The following is a 20,627-nucleotide window of genomic DNA, read 5'->3' as shown; positions in this document are numbered from 1 at the left end:
TTGTGATGAGCACGGGGTGGGCGTGGTTTGCGAGGGCGCGTTTGTTTTCAGCCGCTTAAGACCCGCATACCGCACTAATGAGGACTTCTGTGGGTGGTGTGCTGTGCTGAACACACGGTTTCGTATGATAATATGCTGTTTTGGACTTTTTATGCTGTTTTTATGATAATATGCTGTTTTGGACTCAGCCTTAGTTTTTAATCAAGTTTGGAGTAAAATAATAATAATAATATTAATACAATCTTTTTTAAATATTCCATTTTTTTTGGTATTTTGGTGTAATTTTTACGATCATTTGATGGTCAAAAATACAAAACAGCATTACATTTTCATTACCTTACATTTTCACACTGCCAGCATTTGTGTACACTCTTCAAATCAGGGGTGCTCAATCCTGGTCCTGGAGATCTAACTCCCTGTAGAGTTTAGCTCCAGTCCTAATCTGATTAGATTAGATTAAGATTAAGATTAAGTGACCCTTATTAGTCCCACAATGGGGAAATTTCACCTCAGCAATCTAACCCATCCCTGCAGTGAAACACCACATACACTAGCGAGGACACACAATAGGGGGCAGTGAACACACTTGCCCAGAGAGGTGGGCAGCCCTATCCACGGCGCCTGGGGAGCAGTTGAGGGTTGGGTGCCTTACTCGGAGGCACCTCAGTCATGTCTTGTCGGCTCAGGGGCTGGTTCCCTAACCTCCAGCCCACACCTGCCCAATACAGCTGATACAGGTAATGAAGGCTTTCTGGAACATTTGACAATTAGAGCCAGGTGTGTTGGGTCTTGGGCCCTGTTTGAAATATTCTACTGCTTCCCTTATAGGCACACACTGTCTTACTTTTACATATAGTGAAAAGATATTCTTTACATACTGGTGGCATGTGCCACCACTGCCTGTTATGTTCAGTCAGCCCATAGCTGCTATATACATGTGCTGGTAGATTTGCACTGTGTCAAGTGTCTTAGAGTTTTTATTTCATTTATATGTCAAAAATAAATGCAAAAATAAAATATAAGAGGAAATAAGAAATAAAAGTGTATATATATATATATATATATATATATATATATATATATTATCATTGGTAAAACATTGGTTGGTGGGGTTCGAGCAGCACTATTATAGATGAACAGAGCTGCAGATGACTGTAATATGACTCAATAAAGCTGTATAACATAAACATAACATAACATAAAGAAAGTTATAATAAAAGTAACATCCCAAATGTCTCACATTTCAAAAGTGGTCAAATCTCTGACAAAAGATTCTGTAAATAGAGAATTTCAACATCGTATTCGTCATTAAACTCTTGTCAATCCCAAAATATTACATTTAAAAAATACCCTTTGGGCCTAATTTATAATATTAAATCTATCTTATAAAATATTATTGCATATTAAATTATAGAAGTGGTTAATATGCCATTAATTATGTTTGTGATTTCTATTTTAAATCTTATTTTCTCTCCTTTACTATAGCTTGCTGCTTCGGTTGAATGTAAAAAATCATCCCACCTACTGACTGCATTTCTGCTTTGTGAAATACCCGCCCAGCTTCATAAGAGAAAAGCAAAGAAGCAGATGAAATGATCTTTTAATTAGGCTTAAGTTGCAAATTGTTGCTGTCTAATCAAGGATGAAAGCACCACTGTGTCATCTGAGGGTCACAGTTGGAACGTCAGAGTTTCACATCTCTCTGGTTTGAATGTACTAAGAAAGATGAAGAGTGAGGCAGCATGTTCATGTGAATATCATTTATATGAATTTTGTGTATATTTGCATCAAGTAAATTCAAAGTCCCCGTTTTATCAACGTGAATGAATCTGTGTGTATTATAGTATTATACTGTGAGTGTAGGCATACTGCTCACATAGTACATGGATCACTTTATTATTTAACGACATTGCAATCACTTCATGAGCACGGCACCCTGTTTAATAAGTGGCAGAATGAAGCTGAGAACAAAAATACTATATTAATTCAAGTAGTACAGATCAACCTCTCATTTAAATCTAACCACTGCTGTCAAACGACATCAATACTGTAGCCTGTGACAATATTGTAAACAGAAAGTACAGTAGACTGGCAAAAGCTGGCCAAAATGTAAACACTGAAGCAATACAGAGAAAAACATTCAGCCCCAGATAGACCAAAAGGTTGATAAATCAAAAGGCAAAACACCAGATAAACACACCAACAGTAAAGGTACATACTATACATCATGCATGTTAAAAGAATTCTTGCAAAGAAAAGGGAAAAGGCCACAGATTTTTCAAAATTTGTGCATAATTACATCAGTAAGATAGCTTTATGCTCAGCGGTAGAGAAATTGTTCCCATTGGTGGTGATAGAAACCAGATGTCTGAAGCACTTAATGAGTCTATAACCTCCCTCATTGAAATGAAATGGCTACATTTGTCCTGTAGACATTGTGACCATTCATTTACATAGAAATTTTAAGTAAACTGGTGGAATTCCCCTTCCAATCTATTGCCAAGTCTGTCCCCACAAGCCAACCAATCTGTGTCAGTAGTTTCTCAAGAATTTCACTTGAGCTTCCTGACTTTGTTCTTCATACCTCTGATTATGGTTAAAGATTCTTAACTAAAGGAACAACTTTAATGAAAAGGAAAAGACAACAGCAACGCTCATTTCCTCGGAAGCTCTAATGCTGGTCCTCAGGCCGTTCTTTTCACACAAAGGCAAACAACTTCAAATAACTTGCACTGCAGCCAAAGTAATCCACACTCCACATATTCATAAATAATACTAAAAGTCTCTGGACAGTGTTACGCTGACTGTCTGTGCTAAGATGCCTCTGGCAATCTTGCAAACTATCAAATTTCGGCTGTACTCCCAATGTTGTTGAACAGCCTGGATTTAGTGTCTGATGTTTGCTTTTGCTTTGCATGCTGTGAGGGTAATGCAGCTAACAAACAGTATAACCTGGAAGTCATGGTTAGCATCGCCGTGCTAACTGCAGGTCTAAATTACCTCTCATGTTGAAATGTTAAGCAATCCCAAACTGACTTGATAATAGGGTGTATGATACTGTATCACATATTGTAATCTATAAAAATGGACAAACATACAAATAGCATGACTAAAAACATTAGTAGCAGCCATCTTCAAGGCAAAATCTTGCCCATTGTCCATTACCAGTCTTCCATTACTTGTTAGCTACATTAGCCTTGTAATTCAATAGCAAAATAAAGTAGGAATGGAAGTCAGAAGTCATAAAGGGTCTCAGAAAGACAGGTTGTAAACATGTAAAGGCACCAGAAAGATAGATTTTTACAGACCTGGTGAGGTGAAGGAAAAATGATTAATAACGTTCCAGCACTCTGATTTAATACTCAAAGAAAATCAAGTAAAATGCTGACTGCATAAGCACTTTCTCATTGGCCTTGATGTCAAAAACCTTCAGCCTGGAGTTCTGAGACGGGACGAGTCACATCATCTTGCAGCAGCGATTTTGCTTCCGAGCCTGAAAAAAAAAACACGGACACGATCAAACTGAAAGCACTTGATCATTACGAAGTAGAGAGAATGGCATAGGGATAATATAAATATAATTAGCACACTTAAAACTGCACACTGTAGTTATATTGCCACACGCTGCAACTGAATGACAACTGCAATATATTAAAGAACAATTAAGATCCACTAATGTGATGGGGCCAAAGATTGGCCTACAATTTTTGCAATTATTTATGGTCTGTTCTAATTTGCTAGCTAGGTCTCTTCCTGTCACACAGTGCTGTCAAGCTGGGAGGGTGGGGGGTGGGGGGCATCTTAACCACCCAGAGAAAGGGAGGACAATTCTCCTAGCCGTGGGTGACTGTGGATAACCTAGTAGAACTAAGCAAGTTGACAACATTTATCAGAGTGTGATAAATTATCGGAAAATGCTTTTCTGAGCATATCATGGCATGAAAAACACAGAGCAACTGCATGTTTCACTACAAAAAGAGCATAATTCGTCCTGTTTGATGCGACAAGCTGAATAAAAGTCATAAATGAAGCACTATTGTTTCTGATTCGTCCAAACTGTCAAGCCTCATTCAAAGCAAATATTGTGATTTTGTGTATGGAATAATGGTCACTGACTCATAATTTAAAACACTCAGGGTTTGGTTAGAGGGCTCATTTGCATATCGCAGACACCAGTGATAACAATATTGCACAAGCCAATGTCACAATATCGAATAACAAAGATATATTGTGCATCTCTACTGTGAAAATTGTGGAAAACAAAGCAATCACCGTTGTGTGTTTATAGGCCCAACAGTGTAAAATCCAAACCTTACAGTTTTGTAAAAGGCTTTGGATGTTTGTCCTAGTTCCTCTGACTTCTGCACCAGATCATCCAGCTTCTCTCCTCTGTCCAATAATGACTCCATGGTTCTGTGCTGTTGGACACATAGCGGACACATAGCAGACACACACACACACACACACACACACACACACACACACACACACACAAACGGCTTTGACATGGTGTGGGTGTACACAACCTGAACTCCACACAGCCAGCCAAGAGTCAAACAACAGAAAATGTAACTACTGAATGGTCATTTTCAGCAGTCATTTCAAGATAGACCACTGGAATATGAAATACAGTCTCACCAAAATAATCTTTGTCTCATCAACTTCTGCCTGGACTCTGGTCAGTGCGTCAGCTTCTCTAGGATTCTGAAGGGCATGAGGTCAGACAGTTTCACAACACACTTAACACAACACTTACTTACTTTAACAACACAACATTAAAGGGATAGTTCCACAGAAAATATTTGCTGTTTGATGTTTGCTTTATTAGTTCTGAACTGGGGCTATAAGGCTAATGAAGCTAACAAATAATAGAAATGTATGCCACCCATTTAGCATAATCAAACTGTTAAGTAATCCAAAATAAACTAAATTGTCCTCACTTTTTACGCTTTTAAAGCATTTGGTGTATTATGTAAACACTGTTGATGTACCATTCACTCCCCAGTCCATTTCTGGAGACTGAGTCCGGTTTTAATTCATTGCTTTTGTGATGTCACAAAAACCAACATATTTGCATAAATAGTTCAACTCCAACTATTCACACTGAAGTTATAAGGAGCGTTTTAGCAAGGACTGCTTTTTGAATGAGGCAAGCAACCAGAACAGACCAGAGTGACAAACATTTAAAGGACAGTAACATATAGGAATAAAGAAAGGTTGAAAAATGATTTTTTTTTCATTTTCAGGGATCGTGAGATCGGCCGCAGGCTGGGACAGGCGGCAGCTGTAATACGGTCACTGTACCAGACTGTAGTGGTGAAGAGGGAGCTGAGCCATAATGCGAGCTTCTTTTTCGAATTGAGAAGTTGCTTTAAGACTTGTCAGAACTGAAACGCTGAGAGACATTTTACAAACCTTTGCAGAAATGTATCGTGCTGGAGATGTGAGAAAAGCAGCTAGAGCTGAGCTAAAGCTTAAAACAGAGCAAAGTAAGCCTCCGTTTTTATTTAGATTTTATTTTACCATCTACTAGGACTGAGTAACAAGACATATTTACAGCCAAGATGGTAAAACGTTACTTCAATAAAATGGCCATGAAATGTTGTGGCTCCCAAGGAGGACTGATTGTTAAACGGACAAAATAGCTCTTAACTTTCAGATTGCCGACCCCTGCTCTCGCGCAAACCTCAAGAAGCAACCTTCAACAAACATGTCTTAGCCAATCAATCACACTTGTGTGAAGAGGGAAAACGGTGTAAATTAGATTTTTCACCAAACTATCACTATCTGGTTGTGTTATACATGTACCTGGTAATTTTTAAGGTACTCCTCTAACACGGTGAAGCGGATGGTTTCTGGAGTTCCAGTAGGCCACTGTCGGTCATCCACCTGTCTAGAGAACTCATCCAACACCTAAAGCCACAATATGAGGATAAATGCGTTACACTAAACTCTAGAAAAGTCATAAAAAACAATAAAATGTAAATATGCCTTTTAACAAATTCTGTTAACACTAGAACATACAATTTTACACAGTTCTCCAGATCATCACTAGCTGCATTTCCATCCAAAGGCTGTCTAAGAGAAGCTTCAGAACTTAAAAGATTTGTCAATGGAAACAGAAATGTTCTGTTATAGTTTATAAAAATCTGTTCAACTTCATTGAAAGTGCTCAAACAGCTCTATAGGGCAGAGAAAAATGTTCTGATGAAAAATAAATCAAAAGAAAAATGAGCTAAACAAATTTTCTTCATCAACAGTTTATGAGGACATCAGGAAGCCAAAGTTACACAAGTTGGGACACAGAGTTAAGCCCAGAAATGTACATTTACGGCATTTGGCTGACACTCTTATCCAGAGCGACTTACAATTTGATCATTTTACACAGGGAGGCCAAGGTGGTGTTAGGAGTCTTGCCCAAGGACCCTTATTGGTATAGTGTAGGGTGCTTGCCCTGGTCGGGGATTGAACCCCAGTCTACAGTGTAGAAGGCAAAGGTGTTAACCACTACACTAACCAGCCACTCTAAATATTTAGACAGTAACACAAGTTTTGGTATTTTAGCTTTTTACCAAAACATATTCAAGATACAGTTGTATAAATCAACATGAGTTTAAAGTGCAGACTCTCAGCTTTAATGTGAGGGTATTCACATCCTAATTGGAGGAAGGGTTTAGGAATTACGGCTCTTTAATATGTCGCTGCCTCTTTTTCAAGGGTCCAAAGGTAATTGGACAATTATCTCAAAAGCTATTTCAGGGGCTGCACGGGCTATTCCCTCATTAATCCATCATCAATTAGACAAGTAAAAGGTCTGGAGTTGATTCCAGGTGTGGCATTTGCATTTGGAAGCTGTTGCTGTGAACCCACAACATGCGGTCAAAGGAGCTCTCAATGGAAGTGAAGCAGACCATTATTAGGCTGGAAAAAAGAAAAAAATCCATCAGAGAGATGGCAGAAAAGTTAGGAGTGGCCAAATCAACAGTTTGGTACATTCTGGGGAAAAAGGAGCGCACTGGTGAGCTCGGGAACTCAAAAAGGCCTGGACGTCCACAGAAGACAACAGTGGTGGATGACTGCAGAATCCTTTCCATGGTGAAGAAAAACCCTTCACAACATCCACCCAAGCTAAGAAACCTCTCCAGGAAGTAGGTGTATCAGTAAGTCTATTATAAAGAGAAGACTTCATGAGAGCAAATACAGAGGATTCACCACAAGGTGCAAACCATTAATAAAGCTCAAAAATAGAAAGGCCAGATTTGACTTTGCCAAAAAACACCTAAAGAAGCCTGGAAATTCTGGAACAGCATTCTTTGGACAGATGAAACTAAGATCAACCTGTACCAGAATGGTGGGAAGAAGAGAGTATGGAGAAGGCTTGGAACGGCTCATGATCCAAAGCACACCACATCGTCTGTGAAACATGGTGGAGGCAGTGTGATGGCATGGGCATGCACGGCTTCCAATGGCACTGGCTCACTAGTGTTTACTGATGATGTGACAGAAGACAGAAGCAGCCGGATGAATTCTGACGTGTACAGGGATATACTTTCTGCTCAGATTCAACCAAATGCAGCAAGGTTGATTGGACGTCGCTTCACGGTGCAGATGGACAATGACCCAAAACTTCCTGTGAAAGCAACCCAGGAGTTTTTTCAGGCAAAGAAGTGGAATATTCTTCAATGGCTGAGTCAATCACCAGATCTCAACCCATTCGACCATGTATTTCACTTGCTTAAGGCAAAACTTAAGGCAGAAACAAGCAACAACTGAAGACCGCTGCAGTAAAGGCCTGGCAAAGCATCACAAAGGAGGAAACCCAGCGTTTGGTGATGTCCATGAGTTCCAGATGTCAGGCAGTCATTGCCTGCAAAGGATTCTCAACAAAGTATTAAAAATTAACATTTTATTTATGGTAAAGTTAATTTGTCCAATTACTTTTGAGCCCCTGAAATGAGGAGGCTTTGTAGAAAAATGGCTGCAATTCCTAAACATTTCATATGATATTTTTGTGCAACCCCTTGAATTAAACCTAAATGTCTAAACTTTAATTGCATCTCAGTTGTTTCATTTCAAATCCAATGTAGTGGCATGCAGAGCCCAAATCATGAAGATTGTGTCACTGTCCAAATATTTCTGGGCCTAACTGTATAAAATTAGAGATTAAACATATTAAATGTATGTATTTCATCACTTCATCAAATCTTACGCAACTAGTTTCTCACAGGGAACAACATCCTTATATGAAGCTTATTTGTTTTTAAGTTAGGACCATTTTTCTTTATTTTAGAAAGTTACTGTTTTGGGTATATGAGGATTTCTCAGAACAGCAATGGCATATACTCATTTTACACACCTTGTCAAGCAGTGAGAAACAGATGCGCTGTGGATATTCGCTGTCTGCAATGACCACAGCACTCAGACCATCGTCCCGTATGTGCATATGACACATATACTCTAACCAATTAGACACAAACAGTAGATATTTAAAAAGAATGTTCGAAAAAAAAAAGTGCATGAGTACTACAAGAGTCGTAAATTCAGTAAGTTGAGTTACTGACCTTTCTCACTGACCGAAGCTCGAGTGCCAAATGCAGAACGTTCCACTATGAGGCCACAAGTGAAAGTCATGAACTCCTGAATGCTGTCACAACAAACATCTTTGTTTTCACATGTATTATATACTGGTAATGGTGTATATATATATATATATATATATATATATATATATTACAGACTGTAGTTCAACTGTTTCTCTGCATACTTTGTTACCCCCTTTTTACCCAGTTCTTCAATGGTCAGGACCCCCACAGAGCAGGTACTATTTGGGTGGTGGATCATTCTCAGCACTGCAGTAACACTGACGTGGTGGTGGTGTGTTAGTGTGTGTTGTGCTGGTGTGAGTGGATCAGACACAGCAGTGCTGCTGGAGTTTTTAAACACTGTGTCCACTCACTGTCCACTCTATTAGACACTCCTACCTTGTCTTTGTAGATGTAAAGTCAGAGACGAGAGCTGATCTGCTGCTGCACAGTTTGTGTTGGTCATCCTGTATTCCTTCATCAGTGGTCACATGAGGCTGCTGGCAAGACGCTGTTGGCTGGATATTTTTGATTGGTGGACTATTCTCAGTCCAGCAGTGACACTGATCCACCACCCAAATAACACCTGCTCTGTTGTGTCCAGCAGGGGTCCTGACCATTGAACAACAGGGTGCCAGACGGGATGGTCTGAGTATCTCAAAAAAAGCTGACCTTCTGAGAATTTCATGCAACAGTTTCTTGATTTTACAGAGAAACACCTTGTCGATGACAGAAGTCAGAGAAGAATGGCCTGACTGCAGTAGCTATAATAACCACTCTTCCCAACAGTGGTGATCAGAAAAGCATCTCTGAAGGCACAACACGTCATACCTTGAGGTGGAAGACCTCAACAGCAGAAGACCACATCGGGTTCCACTAATCTAAGGCTATGGTGGCCACAGGCTGAAAGACACCGGACAGTTGAACATTGTGAAGAACAATGCCTGCTCTGATGCATCTCTGCTGCCACATGTAGATATTAGGGTCAGATTTGGGTGTAAACAGAAAGAACCAATGAACCCAAGTCTTGTTTCAACAGTTAAAGCTAGAGGTTGTGGTGTAACGGTTTGGGGTCGCATTGGGTTCACTAATAACAACTGAGGATCGACTGAATTCTACAGCTTATCTCAGTACTGTTGCTGAACATAGTCATCCCTTATAGCCACAATATGCCCATTTCTAATGGCTACTTTCAACATAATAATGCACCTTGTCACAAAGCTCAATCCATCTCAAAGTGCTTTCAAGAACATGTCAATGAGTTCAGTGTATTATAGTGGCCTCCTTCGTCAGATCTAATTCAAATAGGGCACCTTTAGGATGGGGCATAACAAGATTCTCAGCATGTACACAAATTCCCACAGACACACTAGAAAATGGAGGCTGTTATAGCCGCAAAGAGGAATGACTCCATAAAAACGGCCATGGTTTTGGACAAGGATGTTCAAAAAGCTCATACAGGTGAGTTGTTCAGGTGTCCACATTCGTATGGCCATATATATCTACCTTATAAACATATAAAGAGTCATTTTAACAGAAATACCTTTTGTGTTTCAGTTTAAAAACTACACTTGTATCTCTTTATTATCCTGCATAGTCATATTTTGTTTGAATGATGTGCAAAAAATGTATGTAAACAAACATACAATGCTCATTTGTGAAGGGAATGTAGGAAAGAACCTGGATTTTTGAAAAAACCCGAATGAAGATAATTCATAGGCTGCCTTCAGCAGGTTGGCTTTCGTCTCTCCTTTGTAGAGGACGCTGAGACACAGGAGCTTCATTGTGGCAGTACAAACACCTGCGAAATACATCAATAAAACAAAGCAGTTACAGTTTAAGCGATATAACCTAAGAGGCTTACAGCTTGACTCCTATTATAGACACTTTTACTCAAAATATTCAGTTTAACACGGAAGAGCCAGAGATTCTGCCACTTGTGGGACCAAATGTGAGGCTTGTCTTGATGTCTATTGAAAAGTAGATATAGTTCCTATAATGTCTTCGTGAGCGACATCAACATATTCAGTAATAAATCTGTTTTTGTCTAATATACAGTCCTTATAGTTTCCTTTCTACTTCACCATGGGTCCCTTCAGAAAGAGCCGCTGGAGAACGCGAGTTTGGTCCCCTGTGTTCATTCAGAGAGAGAACAGAGGGACAGAGGTTTACACATGCTAGAAATATTTCACATCTGAGATGAAAGCACATCACAATATTAAAACTGGGTTAGAACACAGGGTTAAACTACACAGTAACACCCTAAAGTGGCTTATAATCACCAAACCTCCCAAAAAAATAAGTGAGAAAAGTTCCAGAAGCCAGAGACGATCGTGAGCTTTAGCTACAGCTAGGAAGTGGGTGAGTGAGGGAGCTAAACCAGCTGCTAATTTGTCTTTGATTTCGATTTTATGACACCTGCTTAAGGATGGACAATGTGATGATATGTTATCGGTATATTATGTGACAACGTGCTTTTCTGCGCATACTGGACCAACTGCACGTTCATTTACAATGTGAGCACACTGAGGCCTGTTTAAGTGGATTTAGTGCAGCACATTTGGCAAAATAATGAAAAAAAAAAATGACTGTAGACGTAAAGGTTTTATTATTATTATAATGTTTTATACTTGGCAAAACAGGTTCTTTTTGATCTATTCCAACTTTTTAAATTTCAGAAAGCATAAACCTTGCATTATGTGTATTGTGATATAAAGTACACACACTATCTAAGCCGCTTCTCCCTCAGGGTCACTGGGGGGTGGAGGTGCTGGAGCGTATCACAGCTGTCATTGGGCAGAAAGCAGGATACTCCCTGGACAGGTCGCCAGTCCATTGCAGGGCAGACAGACAGACAGACACAATCACACCTAGTGGCAATTTACATTACATTACCGGCATTTGGCTGACGCTCTTATCCAGAGCGACTTACAATTTGATCACTTTTACACAATTGGCCTAACTGCATGTCTTTTTGGACTGTGGGAGGAAACCGGAGAACCCGGAGGGAACCCACGCAGACACGGGGAGAACATGCAAACTCCACACAGAGAGGACCCCGGTTGCCCGGCCGGGGAATTGAACCCAGGCCCTCCTTGCTGTGAGGCGACAGCGCTACCCACCACGACACCGTGCCGCGCTGATATAAAGTATTGTGATATACTTTTTTTGCCCATTCCTTCTAGAGGTGTAGGTTACCTCTGTGCCAAGAACACAAAGGACAAACCCATATTCCCAAAATTTAGCATGTCCAATTGGCCAAACTGCATGTCTTTACACCGTAGGAAGAAACCGGAGAAACCCACGGAGACACGGGGAGAACAATCGTACTCCACACAGAGAGGACCCTGGTCTCCCAGCCGGGGAATTGAACCCATGCCCTCCTTGCTGTGAGGCGACAGCGCTACCCACCGTGCCACCGTTCCGCGCTGATATAAAGCATTGTGATATACTTTTTTTGCCCATTCCTTCTAGAGGTGTAGGTTACCTCTGTGCCAAGAACACAAAGGACAAACCCATATTCCCAAAACGTTCCAAGTTACCTTGCAAGAATGAACTTGCAAGAACAGAAGAACAAGGCACCTATAAGAACTTTAGATGTGCTGTGTACTTGTTGTTGAGCAACACTCCAGGCTCAGCTGATTTCACCGGCCGTAAAACTAACATTTAGTAGGTCAAAAAGGTGTCATTACACATTTGGTCATTTGTTTTGTGCTGGTAATTGTACAAACAAGTAGAGACTGCCTGTTTGTTTATCACTGTAACGGAGCAGAAATTGATGTTAAAGTTGTTTTTCAGTAAAGCAGCTTCACAACCACTACAGTTAAAGGTTTGACTCGTAACAAATTATGGGACTATCTATATTTGGACAGTCATGAGCCTTCAGATGGTCAGAAAACACGTTAAGAGCATGTTTGGGGTAATTGCTTGGGTCGAGCAGTGGTAGATCTGGGTAATATATCTGCGCTCAGCACTTGGGTTCTTCAGACACCGGTCTCTGAGGAATCTTGAAATCAGTCACATTTTAAAATGTCACCTTCACTTAATACTACTAAAAAATCCAGCAACCTGGATAACACAGTCTCACACATGCTCTTCAGTATAATCCTGGGGCACAGCTATGAAAATGTTAGTCCGATTCCTGCCTACTCAAAAGAAACAAAGGCCTTCAGTACCAATGAAAATGCTCTTATTATACAGAGTGAATCCAAAGGGGCTGACGTCTTGCAGCCTAATGGTTTTATGTCCACTGTAAACAGATAAAAGTGAACCCCAAAGCTTCACAAATTTACATAGCAACTGCTTTGCAGTTTTGAACCACTCTGAAGCGATGTGCAATGTCTCAAACGGTAGAGGGCGCTCCCGAGCGAGTCCAAAATGAATGATTAACTGTAAAAAAACCTAGAGACTCAAACGCTCTGCGGTGGTGGTGATAGGAACCAGGCGTCCAGATCCCACCAGTGAACCTACACTTGTCTTCTGAGTTTTTATGTGTAAGGCTGATGATGGTAAAATAGAGGTAAACCCGAAAGAAGAGCTTCCTTTGGGGACTATTTCACCTTCACGAACACCCTCCCTCCACCATGACTAGATTAAAATAAATAGGTTGAAATACGTTTTAGGCCTAAACTTCATCGCAAAACCACCCAGAAAACAACGTCTCAGACACCTGGCTGAGTATTCATGACCATTTAAAGGCAGAGCTTTCTGTGAGGGAGCTCTTAGAGGTGGACGTCTGGTTCCCATCATCACCACTGTGCGCATTTCTGACTCTATACGACTTTGTTTACGCATTAACCATTTAATTGTGCTAAAAAATGCTTAATAATCGCTTTGACTGGATAGCTACTCAGGACTGTAGTTCTGGGCGGCCTGAAGACCAGTAACCGCCCAGCGCCGATCATAAAGCGACACATTAGCATCAGATTCCTGCTGGAAAAGCTGGACAGTAACTGCGACTCAAACCCTGCGCTGCTGGACTCACCAGGGCTCATTTAATGCGGGTTTTTCATCCACCGCGGCGGATCTTAACGGTCCTGAAGCGTCGCACTTCCTTCACTGGCCTCACTCCGTCTCCATAGTAACCGCAGGTAAACAGTCCGCAGGTGTATCTGTTTCGGGTGAAAGCTCCGGAGCTGAGCAATGTGTTCCGCTTCTTTTCGTTTAAACAACAGTCATCTTAAAAACATGCCTAATATTGCATACATCAAAAAAAAAAAAAGGCTGCAAAGGTTTTTAATCTCGTTGAAAAGATTGTAAGAGCTGTTAAATAGTATATTTTCATTTTTTTCTCTTCTGTATCTGCCGTCCCTGTACACAAGGGTGGAAAAATGAACGGTTGTACTTTTTTAAATTTATTATTATTTTAAAATTTGTAGTTTACTCATTGAATACTGAAATCCCCTAACCCCCTAACTCAACTACATTTCCAAGGAAGAAAAACCTCTTACATTTTTATTTAGACTCACAAAGTACTAGAAACACTCCCCCCCCCCCCCCCCCCCCCCCCACCTCACAAAGTGCTAGTACCAAATCTTTAGGTCCGACCCTTTAAGGTTGAGCGGCGGCTCTGATATGTATAAGACATCAAATAACTTGACAAAAGTCACAGTAAACCAAGGGAAGATACATCAGGACAGGGACTCATCATTAGCCACATCAAACAGCAGCTTCAACTGGAAGAGACCACTTTTATAGATTTTTGGTGTCGTCAGTGGATGGGCCACCTATAATATGCACTTTTAGGAGATTGCCAGTGCTTAAAAAAATGGTTCTTCAAGGGTTCTTCAGTAAAGACAGTGGTTCTTTATAGAACCATGAACACTCAACGAACTCTTTGCATGGTTATATGGTTCTTCAGACTGATGGAACATATGGTAACAATAAAAGAATGCTTTGTGGTGGCATGTAGAAATATATACAACAAATTCTCCATAAATCTGAAGAACCATTTCACTTTGCCCTCTCCATGGATCACCACCTTATTGTGGTGGAGGGGTTTGTGTGCTTGAATGATCCTAGGAGCTATGTTGTCTGGAGCAAAAGCTCCTGGTAGGGTCTCCCAGGGCAAACTGGTCCTAGGTGACAGGCCAGACAAAGTGTGATCCACAATTACCCTTATGAAAACAAAAAGAAAACAGGACTTGTGTACCCTGCCCGTATCAGGGTTACCGAGGCCCCACCCTGGAGCCAGGCCTGGGGGAGGGGCTCACCAGCGAGCGTCTGGTGGCCGGGCATTTATTCATGGTGCCCGGCCGGGCCCAGCCCGAAGGAGATACATGAGTCCCCCCTCCCATCGACCCATCACCGAAGGGAGGGGCAGTAGTAGGGGTTCGGTGCTTTGTGGATCGGGCAGTGTCCGAAGGCGTTGGGCCTTGGCGTTCTGATCCTCGGTTGCTGAAACTGGCTTTTGGAACTTGGAATGTTACCAGACTGTTACCACTCTCCCTTAGTTATAGGGTGAGAAGTTTGGTCATCCGGGAGGGACTCAGAGTAGAGCCGCTGCTTCTCCACGTCGAGAGGAGCCAGCTGAGGTGGTTCGGCCATCTGGTTAGGATGCCTCCTGGACGCCTCCCTCGGGCGTCCACCAGGGAGGAGACCCCGGGGAAGACCCAGGACATGCTGGCGTGACTATATCGCCCAGCTGGCCTGGAAGCGCCTCAGAATCCCCCCCAGAGAGCTAGTGGAAGTGGCTGGGGAAAGGGAGGTCTGGGCCTCATTGCTTAGGATGCTGCCCCCGCGACCCAAACTCCGGAGAAGCAGAAGATGATGGATGGATGGATGGATGGATGGATGGCATTTCACTTTGCAAAGAACTGTATAAGCATACAGATGGTTCTTTGAGTGTTCATGGTTCTGTAAGGACTGTCTTTACTGAAGAACCTATGAAGAACCATCTTTTTAAGAGTGTGTGCATCACCAGGAGGTTTTGAGTTTGAACCCCATAACTGTACTTTTAAGTTGAGCTGACGTATATTTGAAGAGTGTACAGTAAATATGTACAGGTGCATATTTCTGGTGTATTATTGCATAATTGTCACTGATTTCTCTGGTATTTACAGCCGTTTTTGGACACTTTAATTAAATCATTCATTCTTTATTTATTGGGGGTCTGGAGGTCTAAAGAAGGAAAATTAGCACAGGACATCGAGGAGGCAGGTGTAGGAGAGCTTGGCTGAGCCCTCTGAAACACAGGTGAGTCTTCTGGAGTGGCAGCGGTGGTGGAACGGTGGGAGCTGTCATCCACTGAATCTGTCTCTGGAGAGCTCTAAAAGAAAGAAAATCATGTCAGTATTTCAGTGTCAACACCAGAAACTCTGGATCTGCTTTGCTCTCTGAGACGATTCTGTTTAGGCTGAGTGGATGGTTCTGATTAAAGTCTCATCACCTCTCACGCTGCTCTGAAGCTCCTGACCGCATTCACGAACCTCTCCAGCCAACCGCGGACAGTTTTCCTGAGACCTTTCTTCTTCCTCTCTTTGCACTTTTCCTCCTCCTTTCTCAGCTCTTCAATCTTTTTCTGCATCTCGTTCAGTCTCTTCTCCATCTCTTTTTGCCTTCTCTTCTGTGTTTCCTCTCTCTTTCCCATCGCTTCTCTCTCTTTCTTCCACTCCTGCTCTTGCTCTACAAACTCCATGTTCATCTGTCTCTGTCTTTCTAGGAACTTTTGCTGAATCTCCTTCTGTCTTTCCCAAAAGCTCTCTTTTTCTCTCTTTCTCCGCCTCTCTTCTTCCTTTTGCAGTTGGCTTTCGCTCTTCTGCCTCTCCCTCATTCTTTGTCTCACTGCCTTCAGCTGGTCTCGTAGTCTTTCTCTCTCTCGCAGAAGCTCGAACTCTGTCCTAGAGCTCAGGGTTTCAGTCTGGAATTAAACCGGAAATTTAACTTCAGTCAGTTCTTCATTAAGGGAGCAGTAGCCCAATATCTGACCAACACTGTGGCCTGACCAGGTTCTGCTTATAAAGAGAAGAGGCACAAATAACCATCTCAACAATATCCTGAACATTTGCTCCATTGCTTGATCTAAATGGTTGTAGTATATATACTTATTGGGCACTTTGTAAGACACTCAGCTCTAGAGACTAAAGCTCTCTTACTATGTGCAATAGTCATATGTTTTAATTAGCAGTGGCCGGTTTCTGACCACATGACTATTGTTTGATTAAGTGACCCTTATTAGTCCCACAATTTTCACCTCCGCATTTAACCCATCCGTGAAGTGAAACTCCACATACACACTAGTGAACACACACACACACACTAGGGGCAGTGAGCAAAATTGCCCAAAGCAGTGGGCAGCCCTATCCGCAGCACCCGGGGAGCAGTTGGAGGTTTGGTGTCTTGCTCAAGGACCTCAGGCATATACTTTCAACTCTGGGGATCGAACCATCGACCGACCGGTCACAGGGCCAGTTCCCTAACCTCCATCCCATGACTGCCCAATGGATAAATGGATAAATGGATAAATGCTAAATGGATATTTTTGTTTGATGGACTATCCTCAACCCAGCAGTGACACTGAGGAGCACAATGCACCAATATGCCACTACCATGTTGGTGCCAGCACTGTGAGAATGGTCCCCCACCCAAATGACGTCTGGTCAGCGGTGGTCTTATATTAATCCTTAGGATGGACAGAGTAGTAGGCAGCTGATAAACTGAACACTACAAAGTGCATGTATATATAAATATACCAGATTTACATGATAACAGGGCCAGTGGGCCACTGAGTGCAGGTAAACAGTAGGTGTAGTAAATAAACAAAAATCTGTACTTACCATCTCCTCCAGTGTGTCATCATCTTCTTTTGCTTTCCTCCCTCTTTTCCTGGAGACCTGTCGCTCTGCTCTCTTCGTCCGTTTCTGGGCTCTAAGCTGGGCCTCCAGTTCACTCCCCTGCTCTTCTTCTGCCAGATGTTTCCTCACTATGTCTCTAGTGAGCTGGAAAAGAGGGGTCCTGGCCTTTTTTGGGCGCAGCCTCATTTTGGCATGAAGGTCGCAGTTCTCCATCATCTCTGCATGCTTTCAGTTCTGCCAGTGTGCACGCTCTCAGCGCCTCCATAGATCTAGCTCTCGTCTCCTTCACATCCCTCTCTCTCTCTCTGAAAATCAGGTAAAGTCACTGTTTTGGGAGATAAAGAGCAAACCTTTGATGTTCAAACAGGTCTAGGCTCAGGTTTCTGGCCTGGGATTAAGCCTAGTCCTGGACCACACAGCATTATGAATGGAGATTCTCTATTGAACTGAACATGTAGTTATGGACTAAGTTTAATCTGACTGAGAAAACAGCCCATGGCTATTTCTCAACAAAAATGTTGTCTTTACAACAGAAATGGAAACATTTTAGGGCTGTAAGAAGATTCAGTTAATTATTTGTGGTCGGTACAAAGTAAAAGTCCGTCCGTCCACGATTAATAAGCCTATTTACTCATCTGTAAATCCACACATCAGTCATCTCATTGATCCCTTTCTCTGCCACTATACACCCTTTAACTGCTGCTACACTCAGCACTTTAACTTTAGACCCATACTTTGCACATTGAAAGGTTTACAGGTATGACTGTGCATGTATGTGTGTGTGTGTGTGTGTGTGTGTGTGTGTGTGTGTGTGTGTGAGTGTCTGAGTGAGTGATGGTAGGAATGCATGTTTTATTTTATTTTCTTATATTTTATATTTATTTTATCTTATTCTCTACATGTGAATGTCTGTCTTATGCTGTTCACTGTGAGCTCCTGTAACCAAAACCAAATTCCTTGTATACAAAGTATACCTGGCCAATAAAGCTCGATTCTGATTCTAATTCTATTTTCTAATTACCAGCGATTCTATTCACAGAAAAAATCAGTATTTCATCTCCAGTGAAGTTACACGGATTTTACTTGCGTCGTCACCTCACGTCAAGTACAGTGACGTCATAGACACCGCTAGTCTCTATGACGTCACGTGTCACGTTCGAATCCCCAGATTCAAAGTGTCTAATGATTCCGCTGGAGGTTCAAATGATTCGGTATGAGGTTCACAGCTCAAACACAGCTGTTACAGTATTACACAGCTGTTATACAGCACACAACTATTGTGGTGTTTTTACATGTCAATATTAAAATATTAATATTAATATACTTTATACAATATTAATATACAGTAAATATACGGCAACTCACCTTAAGAACAGATGATCTGCAGCAGTCCTTCAGTAAATCGCTACGACGAAAATAAAGGATGTTTAATTTGCAACGCCAATGTACAGTTCCCGCCAGCAGTGAGGGGGCGGGGTCAGACGATGACGTCACAACGACGCCACAATGCTGGCATGAATGTAGTTTAAAAATAAAAAAAAATGTATATATATCAAAAGTGTGTGATAGAAAACAATATTTATAACACATGAAATGTATTACTGTATTATTGTTATATATTATTTTTTTGTATTTTATTCTGATTCGTTTGCTTTAAAGATGATTTGGGTGTATCAGATAAATAATCACTATACAGTAAATGTATGATCTACATACATGCATGTCTGTCCTCACCCCTCTATCCATTATTTGACACTTACATATAGATATGTGCATATATGACCATATATCAGATTTCCATATGGGACAACCTGCAGGTCTGAGGGAATCTGTGGTGGAAGTGACTTGTCTTAGTGTACACCGCCATCTGCTGGCGGGAACAGTGAAGAGCAGAGTGTTATTTGGGAACCTGGCTAAGCTGTATGTTCTAGTGTTGATGGTTCTGGAAGCTGCTCTGTTGATTCAGTCCTCACTCCCTCACTCAGATGACTCATTCAGCTACTGACCTCGCTGTGTCATCCTCTGTGTCTGAGGTGGTTTGGCTCTCTTGGTTCTCAGGAGAGGCTGAGAGACAGCAGGTTCTAACACTGAGACTCAAGTGCAGGAGAAATATGAAGCTGTTGGATTTCAATTTGGCCAATGTCTCTTGAATTTACTGCTTGTTATCATAGCTACGCCACAGCCTGCCTGCCTCTCTCCCGAGAGATCTCCCTATCTCTCTGCGTGGCTCTGCTCGGAGCCAGTGCTTATGGAGCATCCTAATGCGTCCTAATGTGTGGCCATGACTTAGTATGGCGTGGGGATGAGATGATTAAGTCGTGGCCGTGACTTAGTAAGGCGTCGAAACGAGATTGCAGTTTACTAAGTCGTGGCCACGCATTAGGTTCTCGTTCCCGCTGGTTAATAAGGCGCGGCCACGACTTAATCATCTCATTCCCACGTCTTACTAAGCCGTAGCCACACATTATTTTTATTTCTACAGGATATCACCATCGGGGCTCTGTACCGTACCCCTGTTCTTATAGTGTCCTTAATCAACATACATGGCTGGGTGGTTGCCCCGCCTGACTTTTGGAGGTGATAAGTAACTGAAATGAATCTGTTTCACATAAAATGGTATTGCCTCCTTTATTTTTCTATATCATCAAGTTTTTTGGGGAAAAATCATATGTCATGTTATTGGCCCATATATATGTGATCATGAAGTAACCATGATTACACAGTTCTGTTGATCTGTGGCTTTAATGTGTTGGTGTAATGTAGTGGGTAACACCTCTGCCTGCGCTGTAGACTAGGGTTCAGTCCCCCACCTGGGAAAGACACCCTACACTATACCAATAAGAGTCCTTGGGCAAGACTCCTGACACCACCTTCGCCTACTTGTGTAAAATGATCAAATTGTAAGTCGCTCTGGATAAGAGCGTCAGCCAAATGCCACAAATGTAAATGTAATTCCTTTTCATAGATATCTCAACACAGACAGCTCATCTGTGGTGATGGTTTCTGCTCTCTACTGGAATTTCTCTGCTTTCAGTGGCCTCTGCATGTGACTCTGTTAGCATCTGACTGGTCTATTTCTATGTGTGTGAAGAAACAAAGCCATTTCATCTAAATGATCTCTGCAGAAAAACGTCCTGTGTGCTGTGGAGCTGTGGGAGAATACTGACCACTTACTCCTAGTGATGTCATTAGGCCTCACTGTATTTAACATCAAGTAAACATGTGATATACAGTGTACAGGTTATTTCATGAA

At 41.7% G+C, this 20,627-nt stretch overlaps 1 protein-coding gene across 1 annotated transcript; it reads right to left on the bottom strand.

Moving 5' to 3' along the window:
* Nucleotides 1-1,757: 1,757 nt before the first annotated feature.
* LOC108440668 (synaptobrevin homolog YKT6-like) lies at nt 1,758-13,680 on the bottom strand. Its single transcript, XM_017719674.2, has 8 exons — nt 13,567-13,680; nt 10,263-10,383; nt 8,562-8,644; nt 8,357-8,457; nt 5,809-5,913; nt 4,639-4,704; nt 4,317-4,418; nt 1,758-3,493 (listed from the first exon to the last, which is right to left on the bottom strand). Exons 1-8 carry the CDS (start codon nt 13,574-13,576, stop codon nt 3,458-3,460), a joined length of 624 nt encoding a protein of 207 aa, XP_017575163.1. The 5' UTR covers nt 13,577-13,680; the 3' UTR covers nt 1,758-3,457.
* Between the last annotated feature and the right edge of the window lie 6,947 nt (nt 13,681-20,627).

This window comes from Pygocentrus nattereri, chromosome 29 (assembly GCF_015220715.1).
Source record: "Pygocentrus nattereri isolate fPygNat1 chromosome 29, fPygNat1.pri, whole genome shotgun sequence".
NCBI classification, from domain to species: domain Eukaryota; kingdom Metazoa; phylum Chordata; class Actinopteri; order Characiformes; family Serrasalmidae; genus Pygocentrus; species Pygocentrus nattereri.
This window is presented reverse-complemented; position numbering and strand designations above follow the sequence as displayed.

What these genes read in the sequence shown, in the direction of transcription:
- LOC108440668 (XM_017719674.2), bottom strand. An exon ending in GGGTTTTTTCAAAAATCCAG is followed by an intron (nt 8,645 to 10,262) that starts GTTCTTTCCTAC and finishes TTGTTGTGACAG; the next exon opens with CATTCAGGAGTTCATGACTT. An exon ending in ATGAGACAAAGATTATTTTG is followed by an intron (nt 4,419 to 4,638) that starts GTGAGACTGTAT and finishes TGTGTCCAACAG; the next exon opens with CACAGAACCATGGAGTCATT.